We start from the raw sequence: 23,073 nt of genomic DNA on the forward strand, positions 1-23,073 counted from the left end.
TAAACCTCATAATGCTACAGTCAGCATCATTTCCTTTGTTGACATGCTATTTCTGTAGGATGCAGCCAGAATCAGTTGAACATTTTTAAAGCCTTATCACATAGCCATTTTTCTCTTACCTTAATATCATGTAAAATTTTCAATTCAAAATCACTTTTCTTTTTCTAAGTGGTTATATAATTTAACAAGCATTTCATGTCTTTTGGTATCAAAGACACAGCCTGAATCTGGAATCAGACAACTTGGGACGGAACCCTGACTTTTGCGTTTATTAGATACATGCTGTGTTATGTGACATTCTTCAGTCTCCTTCATCTCTAAAATGGAAATAAGCATCATTTTTAAACAGATTTTAAAGTTGCTTATAATAAAAATAATTCTACAATGTTCTAGCATGGGCCTGACACATGGGAGCTATCTAGTAATTATTAGTTCCTTGCCATTCCTAGTTAGCAATGTGTTCCATTGTATATAAGGATTTTTATACAGTATCAAAAACTTTATGAAAATGAGAGAGATCTCAGGCTTTCAGGGGCAGGTTAGCTAACATGGATATTTTGCTGTATAAATAATTAGATTTAAGAGTTGTACTTTTTTGTAAGTTGGGCAGTTAGGGTAGCCATATTCATACCCATATAGCTCTGGCAGCAGAGTTAAAGAGAAAACAGACTTAGAGTAGCCTCTCAATATATTGAAAGTCCTCTTTCTAACACAAATACATCATTGAAGAGCAAAGTTTTTTGACAGATATTTGAAAATAACGCATAGGAAGATCTAAGTTAGTCAATCATATAACTATAATAATTATTATAATTAACATTATAATTTAGAACATGGTTTCATATGCCTTATATTATTTGACATAGCATTATGTTGTAGTAATCCTAGGGTATATTATTCCCATTGTATAGAATAGGAAGCCAGGGGCTTGGAGAGGTTGACTAACCTTTTTAAGATCATACATCTTACCTGTGGCCAGGCTGAGACCCCACCTCGGATTATCTGCTCTAATGTTAATGCTCTTCCATGATGCTGAGCTCAGTACCATTTCCTTTCTGCCAGCTATAAAGCTTACAGCTCTAATTGTAAAAAGATGTCTTTGTTTCCATCCGGAGTGAAATGTGTCAAATGACACCAATTGATTTAGAAAATAACATATTTCTAAATATGTTTGTATTTCTCATGGCTTTGTAGGTTTTATAGATGTTGACTATTTCTTAAATAACAGATAATTACCATTTTAGAAAATGTATTACATAGTATATAAATTTGGTATGGGATTGTCAATGAAAATATTTCAGTAACTTCTATGTTTGGTTACTTAAGTATTATGCCATCCTGGCTTACATTGTTAGAGTCTACCTACTAACAACATAGATGTTCTTAAAATATTATTGTGTGCTTATATGAGAATCTGTAAATAGTTATTTGTTAAAAGAATACAAATTCTGCTTGCAAAAATCTAGTGTGATTTTTGGTTGTATATACTGGGTAGGGCAAAAGTAGGTTTACAATTGTGAGTATGCAAAACAGAATTTATTGTTATATTATTATTATTAATTATTGCATTATTTTTCATACAAATAACTGTAAATCACCCTTTGCCCCTTTCTGTATTTATATTGGGTATACCTATTTGGGGGTTATTTTAAAGGGTAATGTGTTTAGATTTGAGTAGGGTCATTTTCACATTTCAAATATTTATTTTTTGATTATTTATACCAGCAGTTCTCAACCTTTTTGGCACCAGGGATCAGTTTTGTGGAACACAGTTTTTCCACTGGCTGGGGTTGGAGAGGGGAGACAGGAGGCAGACCTCAGACAGTAATGCAAGTGGCACCCACAGACCTAGAGGAGGGAGGTTGGGGACCCCTGATTTATTTTATACACACACACACACACACACACACACACACACATACACACATATATATGATACATGCATACATACATATATATATCCAGAAAGTATCCAGCCATGTAATTTGAAAAATAGAGACATTTATTGAAGAAGATACAGGATACAACATTGTACATAGGACTATGACACTTCAGTTCCCTTCAAAGTAGACATCTTGGGACCTCACACAGTTCTCCCAGTTGCCATCAGCTGCCCCAACTTATTTTCCTTAATCTCACTAATGGTCTGAAATCTCTTCCCTTTCAGGGTGATTTTAGTTTTGGGAAAAGCCAGAAGTCATAGGGCACCAAATCTGTGCTGTAGATGGGTAGAGTCACTTGGGTGATTGCTGTTTTGTCGAAAAACTGTAACGAGACATGATGCATGAATGGGCATGTTGTCATGATGAAGCTGTCAATCACCAGTTGCCCATAGCTGCAGCCTTCTGAATCAATCAAATAGTTTCCACAGAGGAATGTTCAAACTTAATGAAAAATTTGATGCAGATTCATTGCTCTGTTCGCTCAGTCACTTTGAATGCAATGGCCACACAATACTCATGCTCACTCAATGGCATCTACTGCCCCCACTAACTAGTACAGTGAAATCACCATTGTTCATGCACACGCATTCCAGTCCATTCTCCTTGGCTGCCAGGTTAAATCAATGTCACCCAAATCATTCTCATTATATTAACAATGGTTGGATGTTTTCCCAGACAGATCTCTATATAGGATCTCCTACTGAGATAAGTCAACACCTTTCCTCTTTCCCTAGATCATTCTGAGTTTTATGGAAATCCTTGCAATTAGATAATTGTATTTACTTATATAATATTTGAAAACAGTGTTACTTTTGAAAATGTGAACTTTTTTTGTATTCTGAATAACCTCTCATAGAACTTAGAATATAGGCTTTCTGTTGTTTGTATCATGTTTGCTAATCATTTAATAAGCAATCATTTAAGAATTTATTTCTTAGTAAAAGCAAGTTCACATTTTGTTATTGGTAATAATTTCCAATTTGAATTAAATATATATTTCTGTGATAATAATAATATCAATATTCTAGTTCTAGTCTTAATTTTTATTATATAAATTTAATTTTTCCCAAGTTTCATGTTTATATTCTTGTAGATAATAGTAAAAAGAAAACTAAGAAACTAAGAATAAAAAGGAGTCACCGTGTGGAACCTGTTAATACAGATGACTCTGCTCCTAAGAGCCCAGCACCACCCCCGCCTCCTCCTCCTGGTGAGTACTTTGATATTGATACTGAATTTAGAAATCCTGCTTTAAACAATGAAGATAAAGAAGGAAATTACGTAGTATTTATTCAGTATATTCATTATCTTGTGCATTGGTGAAAAAGGTAGAATTCTTCACTTGATTTTGTTCGTAATTTATGAACATAAGTATTTATTACTTTTTTTAACCATAAAAAATGCTTATAAACGTAAAAAAATAAGTAAAAATTAATAAGAAAACTTTATCCAGGCACTTACTAGAATAGATTCAAAATTTAATTAAAATATCAGTGCACAGGTTGCTAAAAGGAATTTAAGTATAATGGATGGCTAATACAAGCTTTTAAAAATGCATCTTTCATCATGAAAGTTAACAGTTAAAACGAAGATACATGAATTTTTTCATTATATTTCTAACATACATACTGACCTTCTAAGGTGTTATGAGGATTACATGGAATACACTGCCTGTAAAGCACTGGGACATATGAACTGCACAATAACTATAAGTAATTTTTCAGCATTAGGCATAGTACCTTGTATCCTATAGGTTGCTCAATAAATATCTAAATGTATATGTTTATACTGCCCTTCTAGCCCTGCTAGAAGGCTTTAGATGGTAACATTCTCCTTTGAGAATTATTTGCAGGCTCATTTCTAGTATTCCACTTTATAAGTAAAAATTTCTTGTAGCCTCTGCTAGAGATTACAGTAATAGCTTAAGGTTTTTATGGTAGTGGTGAAGATAGTTATATTTTTAACTAAAGATAAATGATACTTAAAGCAAATGTTAACATGTATGACATTTTAAAATAGAAATTTAAAATGAGTTTATGGCTAATCATTATCGTGCCATTCAGTATATATGAATTGACGTCAAGTATTATATACATTCTTGTATAGAAAGGGATCCTCTCAACCAACCTAAATAAAGAGACATTATTTAACAGTGCTTAAATGTTTTTCTTTTTCTTCAGTTGGCTGGGGAACCCCCAAAGTCACTAGACTTCCAAAGCTTGAGCCTCTTGGTGAAACACGTCATAATGGTAATACAAAAGGATCAGTTTTCAAATATCTATACATACTACATTCACTTTTCCTTACCTCATTACTTCAACAAACTTATAGTTTTGGAAGAACTCGTAGCCATCCTTTTTCATTATACATCATTTTTTTTCTCCTTTTATTTAATTTTTTTTTATTTTTAAGTGTTCTTTGCTTCTAAATAATTGGAATTGATGTTTACCTTACACTGCAGAGGTAAAAATAATCATAGCATGTGTTTATCCATTATACTCAGATATGTATGTAAATTGTGATAGAAAGTGAAAGGCTTTACAACAATTTAAATTAAATAGAAATTACAATTGGAGTGCTTTAAAAACTGCATTGTCTTATACATATGTGCCCAATGTACTCAATGATGCCATGTAGCTGTTTCTCTGCTTCTAATAAGACAAGTTGCTGAATATTCAAATGAAGTAAATACCAACACAACTGTAGAATCAGATCATTTGAGTATACCAGTAATCATTAGCAAAAATTAAAAAATTTGTTTTCATTTTTGAAGACAGAAATTACAGGAAAATCATATGTGTTTGGTTGAATGACTTTATATCGCAATGCTTTTACTGACAATAGTAGTTTAGTTTCTATTTTATTATACTCTGAAATTATGTATGTTAGAGTACATTATCAGTTTAAATATTCAGTGTGGTGCTAGAAAAAAATAGGTAATATTAATATATGTGTTTGTGTGTGTATATACACAGACATGTATATATAGAAAACATTAATATCCCCTCTGACTGATATTTTTTCTCTTACTGAATCAGCTATCCAACAAATAACTATTTTGTATTTGACACAGCCTAAAGCACTGGTGATACCAAGATGAATAAGACAAATTCTGCCTTTCTGGGGGCCCTAATCTAATAGAGAAGGTCATACTTCATCTTATTTTACTATATGACAATTCACAGTATACAGTAATAAGTTCTGTGGTGTAGAATTGGAGTACTGTACACAAACTGTTGGGGCAGCTGGGGAAAGTGGTGTTAGAACTGGGCCTTTAAAGGAGAAAAGTCTGTCAGCACAAGAAACAGTCGGCTTCAAAGGTTGGGGAGGACACTGGATATTTGGAAAATAGCGTGAAGCTACTTGTGTCTGGATCTCATGTTCATGTGGATAGAGTGGGTAGGAGAGGAAATGTAAAGTTATAGAGAGTGTTGAAACTGGAGTTATAGTTTAGGGACTGATTGTAAAGGGCTTCACAATATACATTAAGATGTCTGGACTTGCTATAATTTTATAAGAAACACTATACATTTTTAGCAGGGAAATAGTGTTACTAGATTTGTTGTTTAGGAAAACTATTTTTGACACAATGTGAATTACAGACTTGATGGTGGCCACACCTGAAGAAAGGATCCCAGTTAGGAGGCTGTTGTAGTACTCAAAGCGAGAAGGGAGGAATGGAAATTGCAATGGAGAGTAAAACATGTATACAACGAGTATTTTAACAATTAGCTAATACTTGATGAATGGTCTTAAGGGGTAAAGGAGAGAGGAATAGAGGATTATTTGGCTAGAGGGGCTGGAAGGCTGATGCTCTCTGTAAGATTGAAAATCCATGAGGAGGAAGAAAACCTACTTTGGAGGTGTCTGTAGGCTTAACTGTTCGGAAACGTCAGTGGTCTAGTACGAATATGACTCTGGGGCTCAGGAGAAAAGAAGGGCCCAGTGTGTGGGGGAGGGTATGTAGGGAGATTTTCTTTTTTATTTCAGTTGTCATCACACAATAGGAGTGCTTTGCCCATAATAGGTGCTCTGCGATTGTTTACTAAGTGAATGCAATTGAGAGAATTACAGTTTCCTGTTTCTGAGGGAAAGTATGTAGAATGCAGAGAAAAGAACTAATGGTAGCATCTAGGGGTAACATATTTAAGGGCAAATAGAAAAAGAGATTAAAAATGGGCTGAGAGGTTGTTTTTGTTTTGTTTTTCCTTTATTTTAAAAAATAAAACTGGGAATGATAAAAATTAAGTTTAGGACGACCATATTCCTATATTTCAGTTAATTTTCAGTTTGTGTCAATAAATTCAGTTTTCATAACAAAGAAGAAAATACTATAAGTTCAAAAGTTTTAAAAATATCTTCATTATTTTTTTCATGAATTTTAAGTCAGAGTATACCTAAACTGGATTAAAAAACAATGATCATTTCTGCTTATACTAATGGAGGAAAAAAGCAGATACAATAAATTAAATTTTTTAATAAAATAATTTAATAACAATTTTTAGGGTTTACCATGAGATCTTTATGAGATGCTGATAGGTGCCAGTGTCATAATTGCATTCTCTTTTTTCCTCTTTGTACACATTTCTTTGCATTCAGTTCATGGCAATTAGATACATGATGAACTAGCTTAGGTAAGTAAATTCAGCTGTGATTGGTTCGGCACTTAAAATTTACTGTGATGAAAATAATTTGTTTTAGTCTGATGGGAATTTTTACGGCAGATTCTTACTTGTTCTTTGATTATAGACATTTACCTTGATAACAGTTTGATTCTACTTTTCTAATTGCTTTTATTGTCTCTAAAGCTCATTCAGTGTAACAGGTAAGACAAACGCATTCAGAGAATAGATGAGGGTCCATTTTCCCTTTGTAAACATATCCAGTCCGTACTTCATTAATATGTTACGTGTTGTACATTATGAGAAATAAATAAAAAAATTATTCAAAAATACCACATATATAAACTAGAGAATGTTTTCAAAATTAAAAATTCTGTATGTAGTATTACTGCTCTTCAGTTTTTCATGTTAAAAGTGTTTGAACCCATTATAAAAATGGGTGTTAAGTTAGTTATACCAGTTGGACACTAAGGTCAACTTATTATATTCCCTACAGTTAAGCTGATAAGCAGCCTACTTTGTAGAATGATTTAAGTTTTCTGGCAAAGAACTAATATAAAATCAACTGCAAAAATAAAATAATGTTTTGGGAGGGAAAAAGATACTTCTTGCTAGGTTACCCTACCCAGATACTGGTTCCCTGGGCAGCTTCTATTCGTGAATGTCTGCTCCAATAAACTGAGACTCCTGTGTTTGCCTGTCCATCCAGTATTGGAGGCAGTGTTTTTTCCTGTGACCTGCCCTCTCTTACGGATCCAAGGAGAGTTGTTGATTTTTCATTCTGTTCAGTTATTTATTTCATGTTAGGATGGAGTGGTGACTTCCAAGTTCTGTAAATGCTGTCATGATTTTGTTAAATTAACATTTGTTAAGGTGAACCCCTGCATGCTATATGGTAAGCTTGAGTTTTGAAAGACTGCAAGAGAAACTGCAATAGAGAAAGTTATTAATCACAAGTTTTGGAGGAAGTACACTCGAGGGTTCTGCAGGGATGCTCAAGCTAGGGTGCAGGCAGAGAGATCTACAGGACCTGGGGCACTTGCTGTTTTTGGGGTATGTGGGTGATGTGCTTTGGTGTTCTCAAGCTAAGGCCAAACATGTCCATTCAAACCAGAAAGAGTGGAGTTTTGTTAAGTTCTACTAGGGTCTTATATGAGAAGAGGCCTTAGAGGAAGAGGGAGACTTTGACCACAAGGATCATTGGGGGAAGTCATATCATGAACTTACTTATGACTCTGCAGGCAGTTATCGGGGGCATGTGTTTGCATGAAGAGCTACTGTCTGTTTAAGGCCCAGCACAGCCACTTGGCCAGGCAAAATGGATGCTGAGGAAGCAATACCATGGAGTAGCTTAGCTCAACTCCAGACACATGTAGAACTGGAAATGAAAATGGGCCCCTAATACATTGTCTTTCTTTTTAAATTAAGTTTATTGGAGTGATGTTAGTTAATAGAACCATATAGGTTTCAAGAATACATTTCTGTGACACATGATCTGTGCATTGCATTGTGTGCCCACCTAATACATTTCCAATTTATTTGTTTCAAGTAATCCTGAACACCTATGCTTCTAGAATAATTTTAAGGGATTAAGCCAGAAACTAATTAATTACTTACTGGAAATTTAGATGTGCTATTAGATTTCTAAACCAATTTGTGATAATGAAGGGATAGGAATTTATTATGAAATAGAAAAAAAGACTTTTTGAATCAAATATGCCCTCAATCACTAAACTATATCAAAGCATCATTATAAAAGATTCCTACTTATCAGAACACTAAGGTAATTAATTACTTCTTCCAAAATACCTAGAAGTAATAGCAATTGGATAACAACATAAATTATACAAACACTGATTTATCAGGGCTTTGACAACAGGTTCCATAGATTTTGAATATTGTTACTCATTCTCTTCTAATGTGAACATGTAATTGGAAACAAAAATAATAATGTGTACATTAGGTACAACTTCTTATTAAATCAAATAGAGAATAATTTACAATGTAGTGTTAAAGATTTACCCTAGTGGTTGTGTTTTGGATTCATTCTTCTTGGATTTTGATTTTCTATTCTCCTATTGTTTCATCTATCAAGTCAAAGTGTCTTTTTCTAAAGGTGTAGGTTGGCAAATAATGAATTGTGTCACAAATATCTGTTTAGCATAACTGTTCTGTATTTTTGTTATGCCTTCTATATATAGATTTCTATGGGAAGCCACTGCCTCCCCTGGCTGTGCGACAGAGACCTAACAGTGATGTTCAGGACATGATCTCATAACCACGTCATGTGGATGAGCTGTCTTAATATCAGCAAGATGAACTAGAGGACCTTCTTTCTCGAAAAAAGAAAAACCCTGAACACTGATGACTGGGACAGGATAACTATAGCAATTTCAGTGAGGCAATTAATAGCCAAGGATTTGACTGACCTGATAGTTACTTATCCATGCTGTTCGTGGTATTAAAAAAAGAAAAAGGAAAAAAGGGGGGCAGAGCAAAAGACCAGCAGGTGGGATGAACGTTTTGGACAAAGTTAGTAAGAATTAGTACTGACTCTGCTTTATACATCTCCACTAATGGGTATATTTCTGAAGTAAAACCTTTCAGAAAAAGAGCCAATGGACTTTGTATACTTTCATTACCATTTATTTAATGGTCTTTATTTCTATACCTTAAACATTTTTTTGTAAGACACATGTGCATGGAAAGGGAACTCTTGGGAATTTATAACCTAAATTTTTAACTTTTTATATTTTTCTATAACTTTTGTTTAAGAATATTACTGTGATATTGACTATACTTTTCTATAATGCTTTGTTTTAAATTGTGTCTGGAAAGTAGAGTTGATTTACTGGATGAATGTTATTAACTATACAAATGATATATTTATATGTTTTGAGGTAATGTTTTATAATAGTATTGTTTTTGAAGTATACATCCTAATTGGACCTAATTTTAAAATAATACTTTTTAAAAATAGAATCTAGTTCTTTATTCTAACAAATTATATTATTTGAAAGCACTACCCAAGGAGAGAGGTCAATATTTTTGTTGCTTTTTTTGATGATTATCCTAATAAATAAAAGAGACTTGAGAAATAAAATAAAGATGTTATATGAGATACTATTAATAATCCCAGTAAAACCCCTTTTTTAGAGGTTAAACCCTTTGAGAGATCCAGGTGCTCCTTCTCACTCCCTTCTCTATCAGCAGCTGCAGTGACTCTTAGGTTATTGTAATTCTTTAGTGCCTTGAAATTAAAGGCAAAAAGGCTGAAAAAGCTACTGTAGGTCCAGAGACTTGTGTTTATGACAGGGAATTGCTGGGGTACTAAAGCAATAAGGGTTAAGAAATAATTCCAAAATAATCTTTATAAAGAAATAATTTGAAAATAATTTCTCAATTTTAAAGTGATTGCATTTCTCTTACACTGAAGAATGGCATCTGCAGGATTCTCTGTTTGCCTGGCATTTTGACAGACTTTTAGATGTATATTTTGAGGAATAAATTCATAATGTTGCATTTAATTGAAAGCATATATTTATATCAAAGTGAAAATACTATAAACGGTATGATTCCCGTATCACCTTGTCAGTATTGATAGTTCGGTAACTGGTACTGACAACAGACATACTGGTATCTGACAACAACATGGTAAGTATGTCTAAGGCAGTTTAGTATGCTTATTTACATTTAAAGTTTTACTTGAGAGCGTAACATTTTATTTACATTTTAAACTCCCTGAACTTTAATTAACCAGGTTACTAATAGGTAACTCTAGTCAGCATCATATGCAGTTCCTTTTTTCTTTTTCTTTTTTTTGAGTTTTGTACCCAGCGTTCTACTTCAGATATAAAATTCATAATCTAAAATTCAGAGGTGGCTGATATGTAAGGAAAATAAACACAAGGAGACATATATTTTGAGTTGGATTTTAAAGGAAAAAAACTCATTTGTACATCTTTTTTATTTTTTTGTAACATTTATAATTCTTCAGGTTTTAAAAAACTAAACTCATACTTTTTCCATCTTTTTAAAATTCATCTAGTTTGAGAATAAATATACTTTTTAAATTTGTGATTATGTAGTGTACAATACTTACTGAGTCCTTTTAATTAAAATGATTTTGAAATTAAATATATAATGGATTGGAATTAATGTTTTATGTATCTCAAGAATTAATTTGTATTCTTAAAGCATATTAAAAATATTTTAAAAGAACTTTTGTAAATCGAGATGGCTTTAACAGTTAAATGCCTATTTTGTTATATGCTGCATTTTTATTTTTAACCATCATAAATTATGACATTTTCACACAATAAAAATAATTTTTATCAGCATTCTCTTTCTTCTTGTCATTTGATAAATTTAAATGATTTCTTTGGCATAAAAAAATAGGAAAGGCTTTTAAAATATAATTGTTGAAAGACATTCTAAGTCAATAGATTAAAATACATTTTTTGTTATTTTACTCTGCACAGGTTTTATATATGTGGCAATGTCATTTCAAAGACAGTTAAAAATTAGATCATAATGAAACTGAACCCAGGTTCAGCTGCTTATTGCAACGAAAGCCAAACTTGTGAGATGGGTGCTGGTAGGAAGGATAGTGATTTATTCGAATGCTGGCATCTCAAGAAGATGGGTGGACTCCTGTCTTCAAAACCCCATTTTAATGTCTCTAGTGAAGCCAGCCATTATTATAGGGAGTTGGTGGGAATTGTGTGGGGGCGAGGGGAACTTCCCAGGAGCAGTGCAGATGTGCAGGTGCTGGTGAGAGAGGGAAGGGGGAGTCAGGGGAGGTGGCTGAAAGGAAAGTGGTGCGCTTTTGCCCAGGTTATTCCTTTCGTTCTGGTGTTACCTCTCAATTTACATTGGCATTCCTCCCTTCCGGGGACACCTGTGATTTGCAACTGCAATGAGAACTAAAGCACAGGATTGATTATATACTTTGATTTGTTACAGAATACATAACTGATTACAGTCGGGAGGTACTAAATCATGGTTACAATTTACCAACTTAGTGCAGGCCAAGGTTTTCATGAGGATGGAGGAGAGGAAAAGCAGAACAAAGAGAGCAGGGGGTGGGGTTGTGGACAAGTAGGCACAGTCCTTGCTGGTCCTGATACGGATTTTCATGGTCAGTGACCTTGAGTCAGCCCTGTGGTCTTTGTCAGCTTAGCAGGCTCCAAGGTCAGGTTGTTTCTCAGGTTTATACAGGAATTGAACTATTGATTCTAGTAAAGTATACTTAGAAAAGGAACTTTGAACATGTAAACTCTAGCTTTGAGAGGAAATAAAAATCAGGTTACAGTAACAAACTGGGTTTAATATTTACTAAGATTAACATGGGTAGCTTTATATAAGAATAGCGTATTCATTCTCTGTTAGAATATCATTGATTCAATGTCTGTCTTTTGTTAAGTTAAAGATACTGACCAAAAGGTGTGTTTTTACCTATTTGAAAGTTAATTCTGTGTGTCTTTTTGTGTAAAATGCATATGTAACATATATACAGTATTATATGTGATTGATTTCAAGTATAAAACTATGCATGGAAGCAGCATTAGAAGTGTTGCAAAATGCTAATATTGAGATTTTTAGAGTTACTGGTTGTGTTTTTTCCTGAATTTTTAAACTAATTTTTGTTATTTGGCTTTTATAATAAGGAAGCAGATTTGTAATTTTATAAAATGTGCCATTGTTCTTCAAGTTTAAAATTAAATAATTTTTTGCCCTGGTCAGTTGCTCAGTTGGTTGGAGCATCGTCCCATACACCAAAAGGGTTTCAGGTACAATCCCCAGTCGAGGTGTGTGTGGAAGGTCTCTGTCCCTCTCCCCTCCTTTCTCTCTCTTCTCGTCTCTCTTTCCCTCACCCACTTCCTCTCTCTGAAATCAATAAAAAAAAATCCTCTGGTGAGGAATAAAAGAGTTGAATACTCTTTTTAAGTGCCGTATGGATGACTTAATATATAAAACTTACTAAATATGCCACTATTCTTGCAGCTGTTCTCTTAACAAGTATTCTTTTACTATGACAATATTTTAGTTTATTACTTGGTTTTGTATGCTATGCTATTTCTCTTACTCAATTTCTCCCATTCCACACTAAAGAAGTCCAATGCATCAAGGTGGCGAAAGCTTATCAAAATTGAAACTGCTTGATTGAGCAAAAAAGGAAAAAGGACTCATAGACATGGACAACAGTGTGGTGATTGCTCAGGGGAAGGATATAAGGGGACACAAGGAAAATGGAAAAAAAATAAAGATTAAATCTAAATAAAATACTGCAAAAAAAATACCCCACAAACAACTCTGAAGCTGCCTATAAAAATAAAGCTGTAACTTATAAAATATTATCCTTGGCTTTAATACTTAAGTTTTTCTCTAAGTGGAGTATATGTTGCAGCTCAGATTCTGCTATTACTAACTTATCAACAAACAATCTAGCTGATCCACAGAACAAAAAATTCAGGTATTTCAAAATATATATTAAAGTTGGTATAAATTATCAAAATTAGCAATAATCCATTAGCTATGTGGAAACAGAAGCAGCTCTTTTTTGTTTTTAGAAAAAAAGGAAATCATTAATGAATGTCCTTTAATAAGGGGATCAGCTTATAATTAAAAGAAAAACAGGAAGAAAATAATTTGCATGTTTAGAGCCTGAGTTGTAAATTCCTTCTGTTTGCTGATGAGGAAACAATTTATAATCTAGGGAATGAATCAAATTTTTATGGTAATACATTCTTTTCAATAAACATTTTGAGTGTACATATATGCTAAGTTACTATATTAGGACTGCCATAAAAATTACCACAGAATGGGTGGCTTAAACAGCAAATTTATTTTCTTGTAATTCTGAAGTGTGGAATTCCAGATCAAGGAGCTGTAGGGGTGGTTTCTTCTGAAATCTCTCTCCCTTAACTTACAGATGGCCTCCTCCCTGTGTATGGCCTTTTCTCTGACCTAGTGTCTCAGTGTGTCCAAATTTTCTCTTTTTATAAGGATACCAGTAGGGTTGAATTGGGACCCACCCTAAAGGCCTCTTTTTAACTTAATCACCTCTGATAAAAATCCTATTTCTAAATATGTCACATTTGAGGTACTGGGGGTTAAGGGCTTCAACATATGAACTGTGAGGGTGTAAGTTTCAGCCTGTAATAGTTATATTCATGTTATTCTGCACTTTGTACATATATCCCCCTAAACATTTTTTAAAGATTGGATAAAAATAAGATGCAAGTTATTATATATACTTCCCTGTATCAGTGGGATCATCTGCTGGATTTTGTACACACTGCTTGGGAAGCCTAAAGTAATAAAATGAGAGCCTCAAGTCAAAGTCCAAGATTGCCTGAAACTATATTTTGTTCTCTACTTCGATTGCAGGTTTCTCTTGTGTTTTTCTGCCATCCTAACATTCTTTTAATGTCAGATGTTTAACTACAAAGCCTGTCTTTGCCTTTTGACACATAAACCTCTATGTGAACCTGAAGGTTTCTGAGAGATGTTTTATGTAAATATGGAAATTCATGAAACAGTGCAGGAAATAGTGTATAAAGTGTACTTATTCTGAAACATTTCTCAGATAAAATGGCTTCACGATGAAATTGCTTAGATATGTAAAAATTATTTTCCTGTTTAGTGGTAAGTTCTTATTAACATGATTTATTCTAGACGGTGATATACTTTGTATTTTAAGCATATTCAGAGTGCCAAATGGTATTTTAATTACGTCAACTATAGTAGGCTGATATATTGAGGGGATACTTTATATACACATATAAATAGAAATATGTATGCGCACACAGCAAGAGCAAACTCCTCTACCATTTTCATAGTACAGAAAAGTATTCAGACTACCACCTTCGGATGGTGAATAAACAGCAAATATAAGAACCTAGAGGGAGAAGGTCAGTAAATATTTCTGCTCCTCAGAAAGAAACCATTCTTGCTGAGACTGTGCCTGCTGAGCAGTATCTTTGTGCCCCCATCAAGAAGGTATCCAAGATATCCTGGATGATCGTCTCCCTGTTTGTGTAATTGTTATTCAGGTTAATTAATTTGACTGCTGTGGAAATCAAAAAGGATGAGTAATAATATTTTTTAAAAATATGCTTCATTCTTTAACATAATAAAAAAATTATGGTATTTATGTCAGCTTAATTTCTTATGTCTGCAATGGTTTAAAACAAGTCTGCTATTAACAGTTTCTATTCTTAAAACTCAAGATGGAATTTTGTTTATTTTTCTGTAGCTATTTGATATAGGGTAGGGGAAATCTATCAACATTTTCATAATACACTGATACTGATTTCAAATAGATTAATGAATTAAATATTAAAGACCAAACTGTAGAAAAAAGGGAGGAGGGGAGAAACGGACATAGCTCCTCTCTGGGCAAAGGAATTCTCAAACCTGAAAGCAATGGAATCAATGAAACACTCAACTGATTGCATAAAAATTTAAAATATTTTCACATTTAAAGTGGTTGTAAGATAAATTCAGAGAGTAATTGAAAATGTGATATAGTTAATATCTCTGATATGAATACAAAGCACTAAGACATCTATAGATAAGTGGAAATGAACAGATAATTTACAAAAGAAGTGTAATAAGGTTTGAAAACCTACCCAAACCAAGAACACACAAAAATTGTAGATTATCAGATGTGCAGATTCATGAGCAAAAATATTTGTCAATAATAGGGAGATAGCTAGTAAGTATGCGAACTTCCAGACCTTCAAATACTTAGAACCTCTAGAAAATATGCATATGAAAAATTTTTTATATTTTATTGTATGTTTTTCTATAACCATTTAATCCCTTTATACCTCCCTCCTCTGCCCCACAACCACCACACTGCCGTGCATGTCCATGAGGCCTTTTTCCTTTTAGCTTGATCCCTCCACCCCCGCACCTCCCCTGCCCGTTAGCTGTCAACCTGCTATCTATGAGTCTGTCTCAATTTTGCATGTTAGTTCAGTTTGTTCATTAGAATCCACACATAAGTGAAATCATATGGTGTTTCTTTTTCTCTGACTGGTATATTTCACTTAACATAATGTTTTCCAGGTCCATCCATACTGTTGCAAGGGTAAAATTTTCATTTTTTATGGCTAACTAGTATTCCACTGTATAACTGTCCCATAGTTGTTTATCTACTCATTTATTGATGGACACTGGGGCTGCTTTCATATATTGGCAATTGTACATAACGCTGCAATGACCATAGGGATGCTTATGTTCTTTTGAATTAGTGTTTTTGGTTCCTTCAGATATATTCCCAGGAGTGGGATTGCTGGATCAAAAGGCAGATCTATTTTTAATTTTTTGAGGTGTTTCCATACTATTTTCCACAGTAGCTGCACCATACTACCTTGAATGCACCTGGTCTCATATAATCTCAGAAGCTAAGCAGGGTTGGGCTTGGTTAGTACTTGGATGGGAGACCGACCGGGAATACCATGTGCTGTTCGCTTATTGCTTCCCGGCTTTTTGGCTAAGAAAGTATCTATGATAAATTCTTAAGAAAAAGAGGATACATCATACAGAGTGGTCAACCTTGAAAATGCATAAAATTAGAGAAACATACCAAAATATTCATAGTTATTATCTCTAGGGGCATTATACCTAATTTTCACTCTCATAGGCTTTAAACTTTTTTTTCTTTAATGAGCATTAGTTTATTTAAAATTAGAGAATAGACGTATGCTGTCACAAAACAATATAATAGAATTAATATCTCTTTCCAAAAATAACACACCCCTTTTCCCTAATAGAAATATAGTATATATGATTTCTAATAACCCCTGAAAGTCTTTTATATGTCTATATTGTAAATACATTACCATTTTAATTCATTAAATGTAACATTAGGTAATGACCACAAAATATATAAACTCTTTACAAATACAGGCTGAAATTTAGACTAATGAGTTTTCCCTAAACATCCAACAAATTGAAGACATTTAATCATTTCACTTCTTAGTACTGTTTTCTTTCCCACCAATCAAAAATTTTAGATTACTAGAGAACTTGTTTAAATTAATATATTAAGCTTCAAATCATATTAGTGGTAATAACATTTATCTGTTTACATGGTCCTAAGATTTGCAGCTATAATATACACCTGCACTATTTTGAGGACCCCCCGCCCCAGATCATGAAGCTCGTTGAATGTTAGGGATCACTTTAAGCCCTGATTTTCTCTTATAAATTGCTGATTGTTGTTACAAGGGAGCAACTGAAGAGTAGAACTAAAAGAGCAAATAACCTGCTGTTCCTATCCGAATGGGTGATGCCTCCTGAGAACCAGTAATACTGTCCCTAGTAAAGGTGGATGAGGTGGACCGTGTGAATGGTCGTTTTGGTCCCTCCAGGCATTTGGTATCAGAACTTGGTCATAATCATAAGAATCATGACAAAATAATACACAGCAACGTAAGTTTCCTAGCCTCTGCTCTAAGCGCTTCACTTACTTTGGTCAATAATCATTTACACTTCCCCACCTCCCATTAAAAAAGATTATCCTACAGGGCCATCTCTAGGAAATGTGTGTCTTAATTTCGTTTTCAGCAGTATCCATCCTTTTATCCTGAGTTCTGAATATCTGGGCCAACGGGGGTCCTAAAATTTGGTAGATTATTTCAGCAAATAGCTTCGCCTCTGAGATTTTAAGACAATGATCATGCAACAAAACCTAATAGGGACAAAGATTTCCACTCTTTTACGGAGTCCCATGCATCCCAAGCACACAAAAGCCAGAGATAGCTCAGAGAAAAGCTTAAGCTTCTAAAGTCTGCCGCTCCAAAGGGTTCGGCCTCCGCCAGGGAAGTTCGTACCGCCGCCTCTAGCCACCCTCAGAAGTAACTGCGCGCGTGCCTCTCGCGGGACCTAGGCTTCCACGGCGAGATTTCAACAACGCAGGCAAAGCTGTATCTCGCGATAAGTTCAGCCGGAAATGTACGGCGATGAAGGGAATTCCCGCGAAACTCGGAAGTGAGACTGTTTATTAGGTGTCTTACAGCGTTAGATGGCGGAGGGTGTAGAGTACTTGTTTGGTATCTCCTGGCGGAATGATGTTGACCCGGGTGAGGGTAGCGGCCTGGCCGGCGTCTCTGAGCGAACCAGGCGCTTCTTTAAGGGTCTGGGGGGGTGGGGGGAGGGAGAAGCTGGGATGAGGGAACTTGGGGCTCTCTGAGGTTCTCCCGTTTCACAAGGGTTCCAAAACTCTTGTGAGCGTTTGTCGTTTTTTTCCAAGGCACCACCGCGCAGGTTACCCGCGTGCATCTCAGCACGCAGACTTCAGTTATCTGTTCCCTTTCCCTTCCGCTGTGAGTGGAAGGCCAGCTCCTCGCGGGCTGAGACCGCCTTTGTACTGCCCCGTCCTGGGAGCTGTGAACAATGCTGTTACATAGTTGGCCCTCGAAAAGCTTCTCTTGGAAGAGTAAATGAAACAATTGCAGAGACGTTTACGAGGAAACAAGAGTGACTTTTCTTCTAATGAACTTTACTTTGGAATAATTCTACGTTTACAAAAAAGTTGCAAAAATAATGCAGATTTCTCCTATGCTTTTCACCCAGTTCCCCCCTAATGTTAACATCTAGAGTAATTTGTGTAAATTGGCTTTGTTCCTTGAGCTTATTTAAATTCACTTTGTGTTAACACCACTAGATTATGCTTTTAATATTGTTTTACATTTGAGCAAAAGTTGAGAAACACTTTTTTATGAGTAGAGTATGATAATCCGTTTGCTTAGGTGTGAAGTACTGCTTCCATTGCAAGAACTGGTAATTAAAGTGTTCTCAAGACTGCCAGTGTTGAAGTTCAATAAATTTATAATATCAGGATGTGTCAGCAACTTTTTCTTATCATCATAGCTAAAAGCAAAATCAGAGAGGAAGTTTGCAAAACAGATTTGCAAAGTTGTATTGGATCATTTTGAAAACCAGTATTCCAAAGAACTTGGAGATGCCTGGAATACAGTAAGGTTAGTATAATTCATCTCTTGATGCTTTGCAATAGAATAAGAACTTTTTTGGGAGAGGGGTGCTGTGAGTATAAAAGATAAAGGAATATAAACCTAGCTGCCTTTTCCTATTAAGGCTACAGAAAGGAAGAACTAGGAGAAAATAGATTAATCATGGGAACATAGAAAGGGGAGATAAAAATTTTGTAGTAATAGTAAACAAAAATTGTTATGCCCTTCCCTTGAGCAATTGCTTTCATCTTTGAAACAAATGCCCACAAGTCTGACAAAATTAACCATACTAGTAACAGAAAAATCTTTGAACTTTTGAGGATATTTGAAATTCATAAGATAATACAGCATATCTTTAAAGCCAGCACTGCTTTATCTTCAGTTCACTTTTGGTAATGATGTTTCTTCTGTGTCTATGGCTGGCTGTATTTTGAACAATGTGTGTGCGCTCACACATACACATTCTTTAAATGTATTCTAGAAAACAAGCATTTCATACGTACAGATACGTGAAGGAAGTTTGATTGGTATGTTTAGTTTTGCCTTTCTGTCAGAATGTTAGTCTACGGGCTCCTTCACGTTGAGTGATACCAGCATCCCCTGCCCTGTGGTATGCAAAGAGCAAGACAGTCTCTGATCTGAGGTCGGTATGCTTTTAGTCTAGTGTTCATGAAGGACGGGGAGCATAGTTAGAACTACATAAACCTCTCATTCCGTGAGTATCCTGATAGAAATAGTCAGAAGTACCTGGTCTTACCTAACAAAGGCTGATGGTGCGAGCAAAGGCCTGAGGAGAAGCCAGGTCTAGGTGACATGGAGTTACCTTGGCAAAAGGAGCCTGGCATTTTAGGTTGAGGGAAGAGAGGGCACTGCTTGTGAAGTTAGGGTGAAAAACCCAGCACATTTTGCTCAGGGAAGAAAAGTTACATGGCTATAGATAATGTCTGGAATTGGTCAGATGGTTGTCTTATTTGTCTCTTGGCTCAACTCAATAAAAATATCTTTACAGAGGGCAGTTTTAAGCACTTTTTAAAACATTAAGTTTTGACTACTAAAGTCTCGGGATTCTGAGATAATTTTAGGACAAATTAGGCTGTTTTAGTAACTTGTAAATACTGTAATAAGAAAATGTAGTTTATTGTTGTGGTTTTTATTTAAAAACAATTTTAAAATGGTATTTTCTATCACAGAAGAAATGAGAATGAATAGTGGAGTATACAGTAAATTCATGAGATTTTCAGTATGCAAAGGTATAAACAAATATTTGTTGCATACTTATTATGTGCCACCCAATACTAACTTTATGTGATTATCAGCACAAACCTATGAGGTTTGTTTCCTATTTTTCACCTGAGGAAACTGCACAGAGTTTGAGTATCTTTCTAAGTGCATTCATCTAGTAAGAGGCAGAGCTGGGATTTGTGCCCAGGGTCTCTGGTTCAAGAACTTCCTCTGCTAACTTCTGTTCTATATACCTTTCATATCTGTGATGTAATTAGGTATACATGGATGATTTTTTTTTTTTTTTTAAGATTTCAAGAGGTATATTGCCTTTAGACTTTACAAGTAATCTGGTTACCCATACACTGTAATGAGTTATTTTTGTATTTAATGTGCTCAGACAGGTTTATAAATTATTATTTGACCCTATACAAAACAGGCAGTGAACCTCAAATCCATTTAATTAACTGTGCCTTCTGCTCCATCTACCTTTTTGTTGGGTTTTCATGGTAATTTAAGTTTTGCATGAACATGTGCTAAATTTGCCATAGGCAAAATAAAGGCTTTCTCAGCTTAGAAAGTAGTCTGAGCATGGCAAAAAAAAAAAAAAAAAAAAAAAGTGAGAGAGAGACCAGAAATATTTTTGTTTTTTAACTGTTTGTTTGCAATCTAGTTTGTAGAGTCTACTTCCAGGGAAAGGTAAGTGTATTTTAGTCCTACTTAAAAAGTGATTTACTGAATATTTTCAGTTTCTGGTGGTAGAGGAGGAGATTTAGTATTTATTTTAATTTTATCGTTTTGTAAAAACCTTCCTTCAAAGCAGCTCTTTAAAGTTGGAGTTAACTTGGTTCAGTTTTTGCTCTGCCTGTTGCCTACATGTCTCAGTGAGCCCATTCATGGCATGACTTTAAACTTCCCTCAGTATGCTGTCATTTCAAGCTGTGTGGTCCTTCCCAAGCTTCAGTCCCATATTTCAAAGTGCTTTCTGGTAACTTCACTTGGTTTTATACCAGGCAAACTCAAAAGCATCTTATTTTTTTCTTTCCAGACCTATGTTGTCATTTGCCGCTCGCATACTTTATATTAATTGAAGGCATCACCATTTCTCTTTCTACACCCTCATTATCTTTGCAGTAAAAAATGATTCTTACACTCAAAAACAGGTTTGGGATTTGCCCTTAGCTCCTTGGAGGTAATCTCTATGCCCTTGGCATGTCTTGCCTAAAAGAGCCTTTGTTTACCGGGTGGCTTGGGCCACATGGGAAAATCTAACAGTATGATTTATGGTGAGGGCTGTGGGCCATGGTATTAGCTTGGACTGTGGCCTTTGACCTCCAACTTCCAGAGGGGCTGTCAATCATCTTTGTGTGGCTGAGCCCTAATAAAATGTAGACACTAGCGCTCTGGGGAGCCTCCATGGTTGGCCGTACACCTATGTGTACTGTCACACATTGTTGCAAGGAAAAGTTGTCCTTTTTCCCCTTCTCCACTGGAGAGATCAACAGGAGGCTTCATGCTTTAACCTTTTTATACTCTGCATCATGCATCTCTTGACTGATTTGAATCAGTATCTTTTTGCTGTAATAAACCGTAATCATAACCATGAATGTAACAGTGAGTTCTGTATGTTGTCCAGCTAGAAAGTAAACCTCAAAGTAGCTTGGAGACTCTGAACTTAGAGTTGGTGTCAGAAGTTAGGGTGGTCTAGACCTGGCTGGCGTGGCTCAGTTGGTTGAGTGTCGTCCCACAAACTGAAAGGTCGCTGATTTGGTTCCTGGTTGGAGCACATGCCTGGGTTGTCGTTTCGGTTCCAGGTCAGGGCGTGTACAGAGAAGGCAATAGATCGGTGTTTCTCATATTGATGTTTCTCTCCCTCTCTTTTTCCATCCCTTCCCCTTTCTCTTAACAGCAAAAATTAAAAAAAAAAAATTTTAAAAAGGGTGTTCTTTGGGATTTTCCTATGTACTACTACATGCCACTACCCTACCCCCGTAAAAATCTAAATGCCCACCAAATACTTTTGTCTCCTTTTATCTCCATTATTACTACTTAGGCCTTCATCATTTCTTAGCTGGCATTTTGCAACAGCCCTTCTCCATAGCCACCCACCTTTAGTATTCATTTGTTTGCTTATTTTAGCAAGCACTTCTATGGCACTATATAACAGGCAGTGTCCTAGTCACTTAAATAGTAACAATTCTTTGTACAATCCTCTGGTGTAGTTACTGTTTCACAGATAGGAAAGCTGAGGCATACAGAGGTTAAGTACCTTGCTCAGTGATGCACAGCCCGCCTACATTTGCAAGAGCCTGGGGAGTGTGCCTTACACATTTTGTCATGCTCTTAATGCAGCCATATTCTTGTGTCACTCTTGGAGTACAAGCCTCCTCTACTCCCCTGGATATCATGCTCCCTCTGCCAGGAATGACCTTCTCCCTTCTGCCTCTGTACAGCAGTTAAAGTGTAGGTTCAAATTTCATCTCTATATCATACAACGTATGACTTAGCTAAATTATGTAACATCTCTGTGCTTCTATATAAAATGGTAAAAATATTTCATGTAGTTATTTGGGAAGGTAAAATTAATTTATACTCGCGCACCGGGCTTAGAATATTGTTTGACATATGGTAAGACCGTGAAACATGTTAGCATTATTTTTATGATTGTTATTAACCAGTTCTCCCTCAAGCTGTCCCATATTTCATTGGCAAAATTAGTTGTGCCCTTTGTGCTTCCATTGCATTTGTTGACATGACTTTTGTAATTCTTTCAAGATTGCGTTATCATAATTTAGTAACTGGTTTGTCTCTTCCCTGCCAAGGGAGGCTCTTGAAGAACCAATGCCTTCAGATTTGGGCAAGTCATCTACTTACTCACAATTTAGACAGCATTTATTTATCAGGCATTGTGCTAGGCAATGGGGACACAAAGATGGATTATATATATTCTACCCTCAAATATATATGAGGGAAGGATTAATTGGAAGTCTTTATGAACTTTGGAAATTTTGTGGTCACTTTGTAGAAAGCACAGGAGAAAAAAAAAACACCCCGGTAAGTCTGGCCTGTCTATAAATATATATATATTTTTAATTTGGACATTGTCCTCACTAACCCAGAATTCACATAGGTTACATTTAAAGAGAAATATATAACCAGATTTCATTACCAGGATCTGAAGAGGGGTGGAGTAAGGTAGTTGGGGAAAACAGATTAACAAGTAGTTTGATTTCTATTTTGTCCCTCATATTGGCTTTATATTTTTTAAATATTAATTTGTGCAAATACTGAGGCAGTAAC

General features: G+C 35.1%; 2 protein-coding genes and 1 pseudogene across 5 annotated transcripts in view; all 3 read left to right on the forward strand.

The window, feature by feature from the left end:
* ARL13B (ADP ribosylation factor like GTPase 13B) overlaps window positions 1–9,271 on the forward strand; it is a 65,567-nt gene extending 56,296 nt beyond the window's left edge. For 2 of the 4 annotated variants that reach the window (XM_054585245.1, XM_054585248.1), the window contains exons 8-10: window positions 3,037–3,153; window positions 4,124–4,192; window positions 8,767–9,271. In XM_054585245.1, the coding sequence (XP_054441220.1) occupies window positions 3,037–3,153; window positions 4,124–4,192; window positions 8,767–8,843 (263 nt within the window). In that variant the 3' untranslated portion in view covers window positions 8,844–9,271. Of the gene's footprint in view, window positions 1–3,036; window positions 3,154–4,123; window positions 4,193–5,016; window positions 5,042–8,766 lie in introns of those variants that run through there. The other 2 variants (XM_054585247.1, XM_054585246.1) reach the window with 2 other exon arrangements.
* A 6,660-nt stretch (window positions 9,272–15,931) lies between these two features.
* Window positions 15,932–16,046, forward strand: LOC129080027 (uncharacterized; annotated as a pseudogene).
* A 1,483-nt stretch (window positions 16,047–17,529) lies between these two features.
* Window positions 17,530–23,073, forward strand: part of NSUN3 (NOP2/Sun RNA methyltransferase 3) — a 64,934-nt gene continuing 59,390 nt past the window's right edge. The window contains exons 1-2 of the mRNA XM_054585252.1: window positions 17,530–17,661; window positions 18,452–18,561. Coding sequence (XP_054441227.1) covers window positions 17,647–17,661; window positions 18,452–18,561 — 125 coding nt within the window. The 5' untranslated portion in view covers window positions 17,530–17,646. The remainder of the gene's footprint in view (window positions 17,662–18,451; window positions 18,562–23,073) is intronic.

Source organism: Pteronotus mesoamericanus, unplaced genomic scaffold, assembly GCF_021234165.1.
Source record: "Pteronotus mesoamericanus isolate MK-2021 breed Mesoamerican mustached bat unplaced genomic scaffold, CSHL_Meso_final contig_82, whole genome shotgun sequence".
Classification (NCBI taxonomy): domain Eukaryota; kingdom Metazoa; phylum Chordata; class Mammalia; order Chiroptera; family Mormoopidae; genus Pteronotus; species Pteronotus mesoamericanus.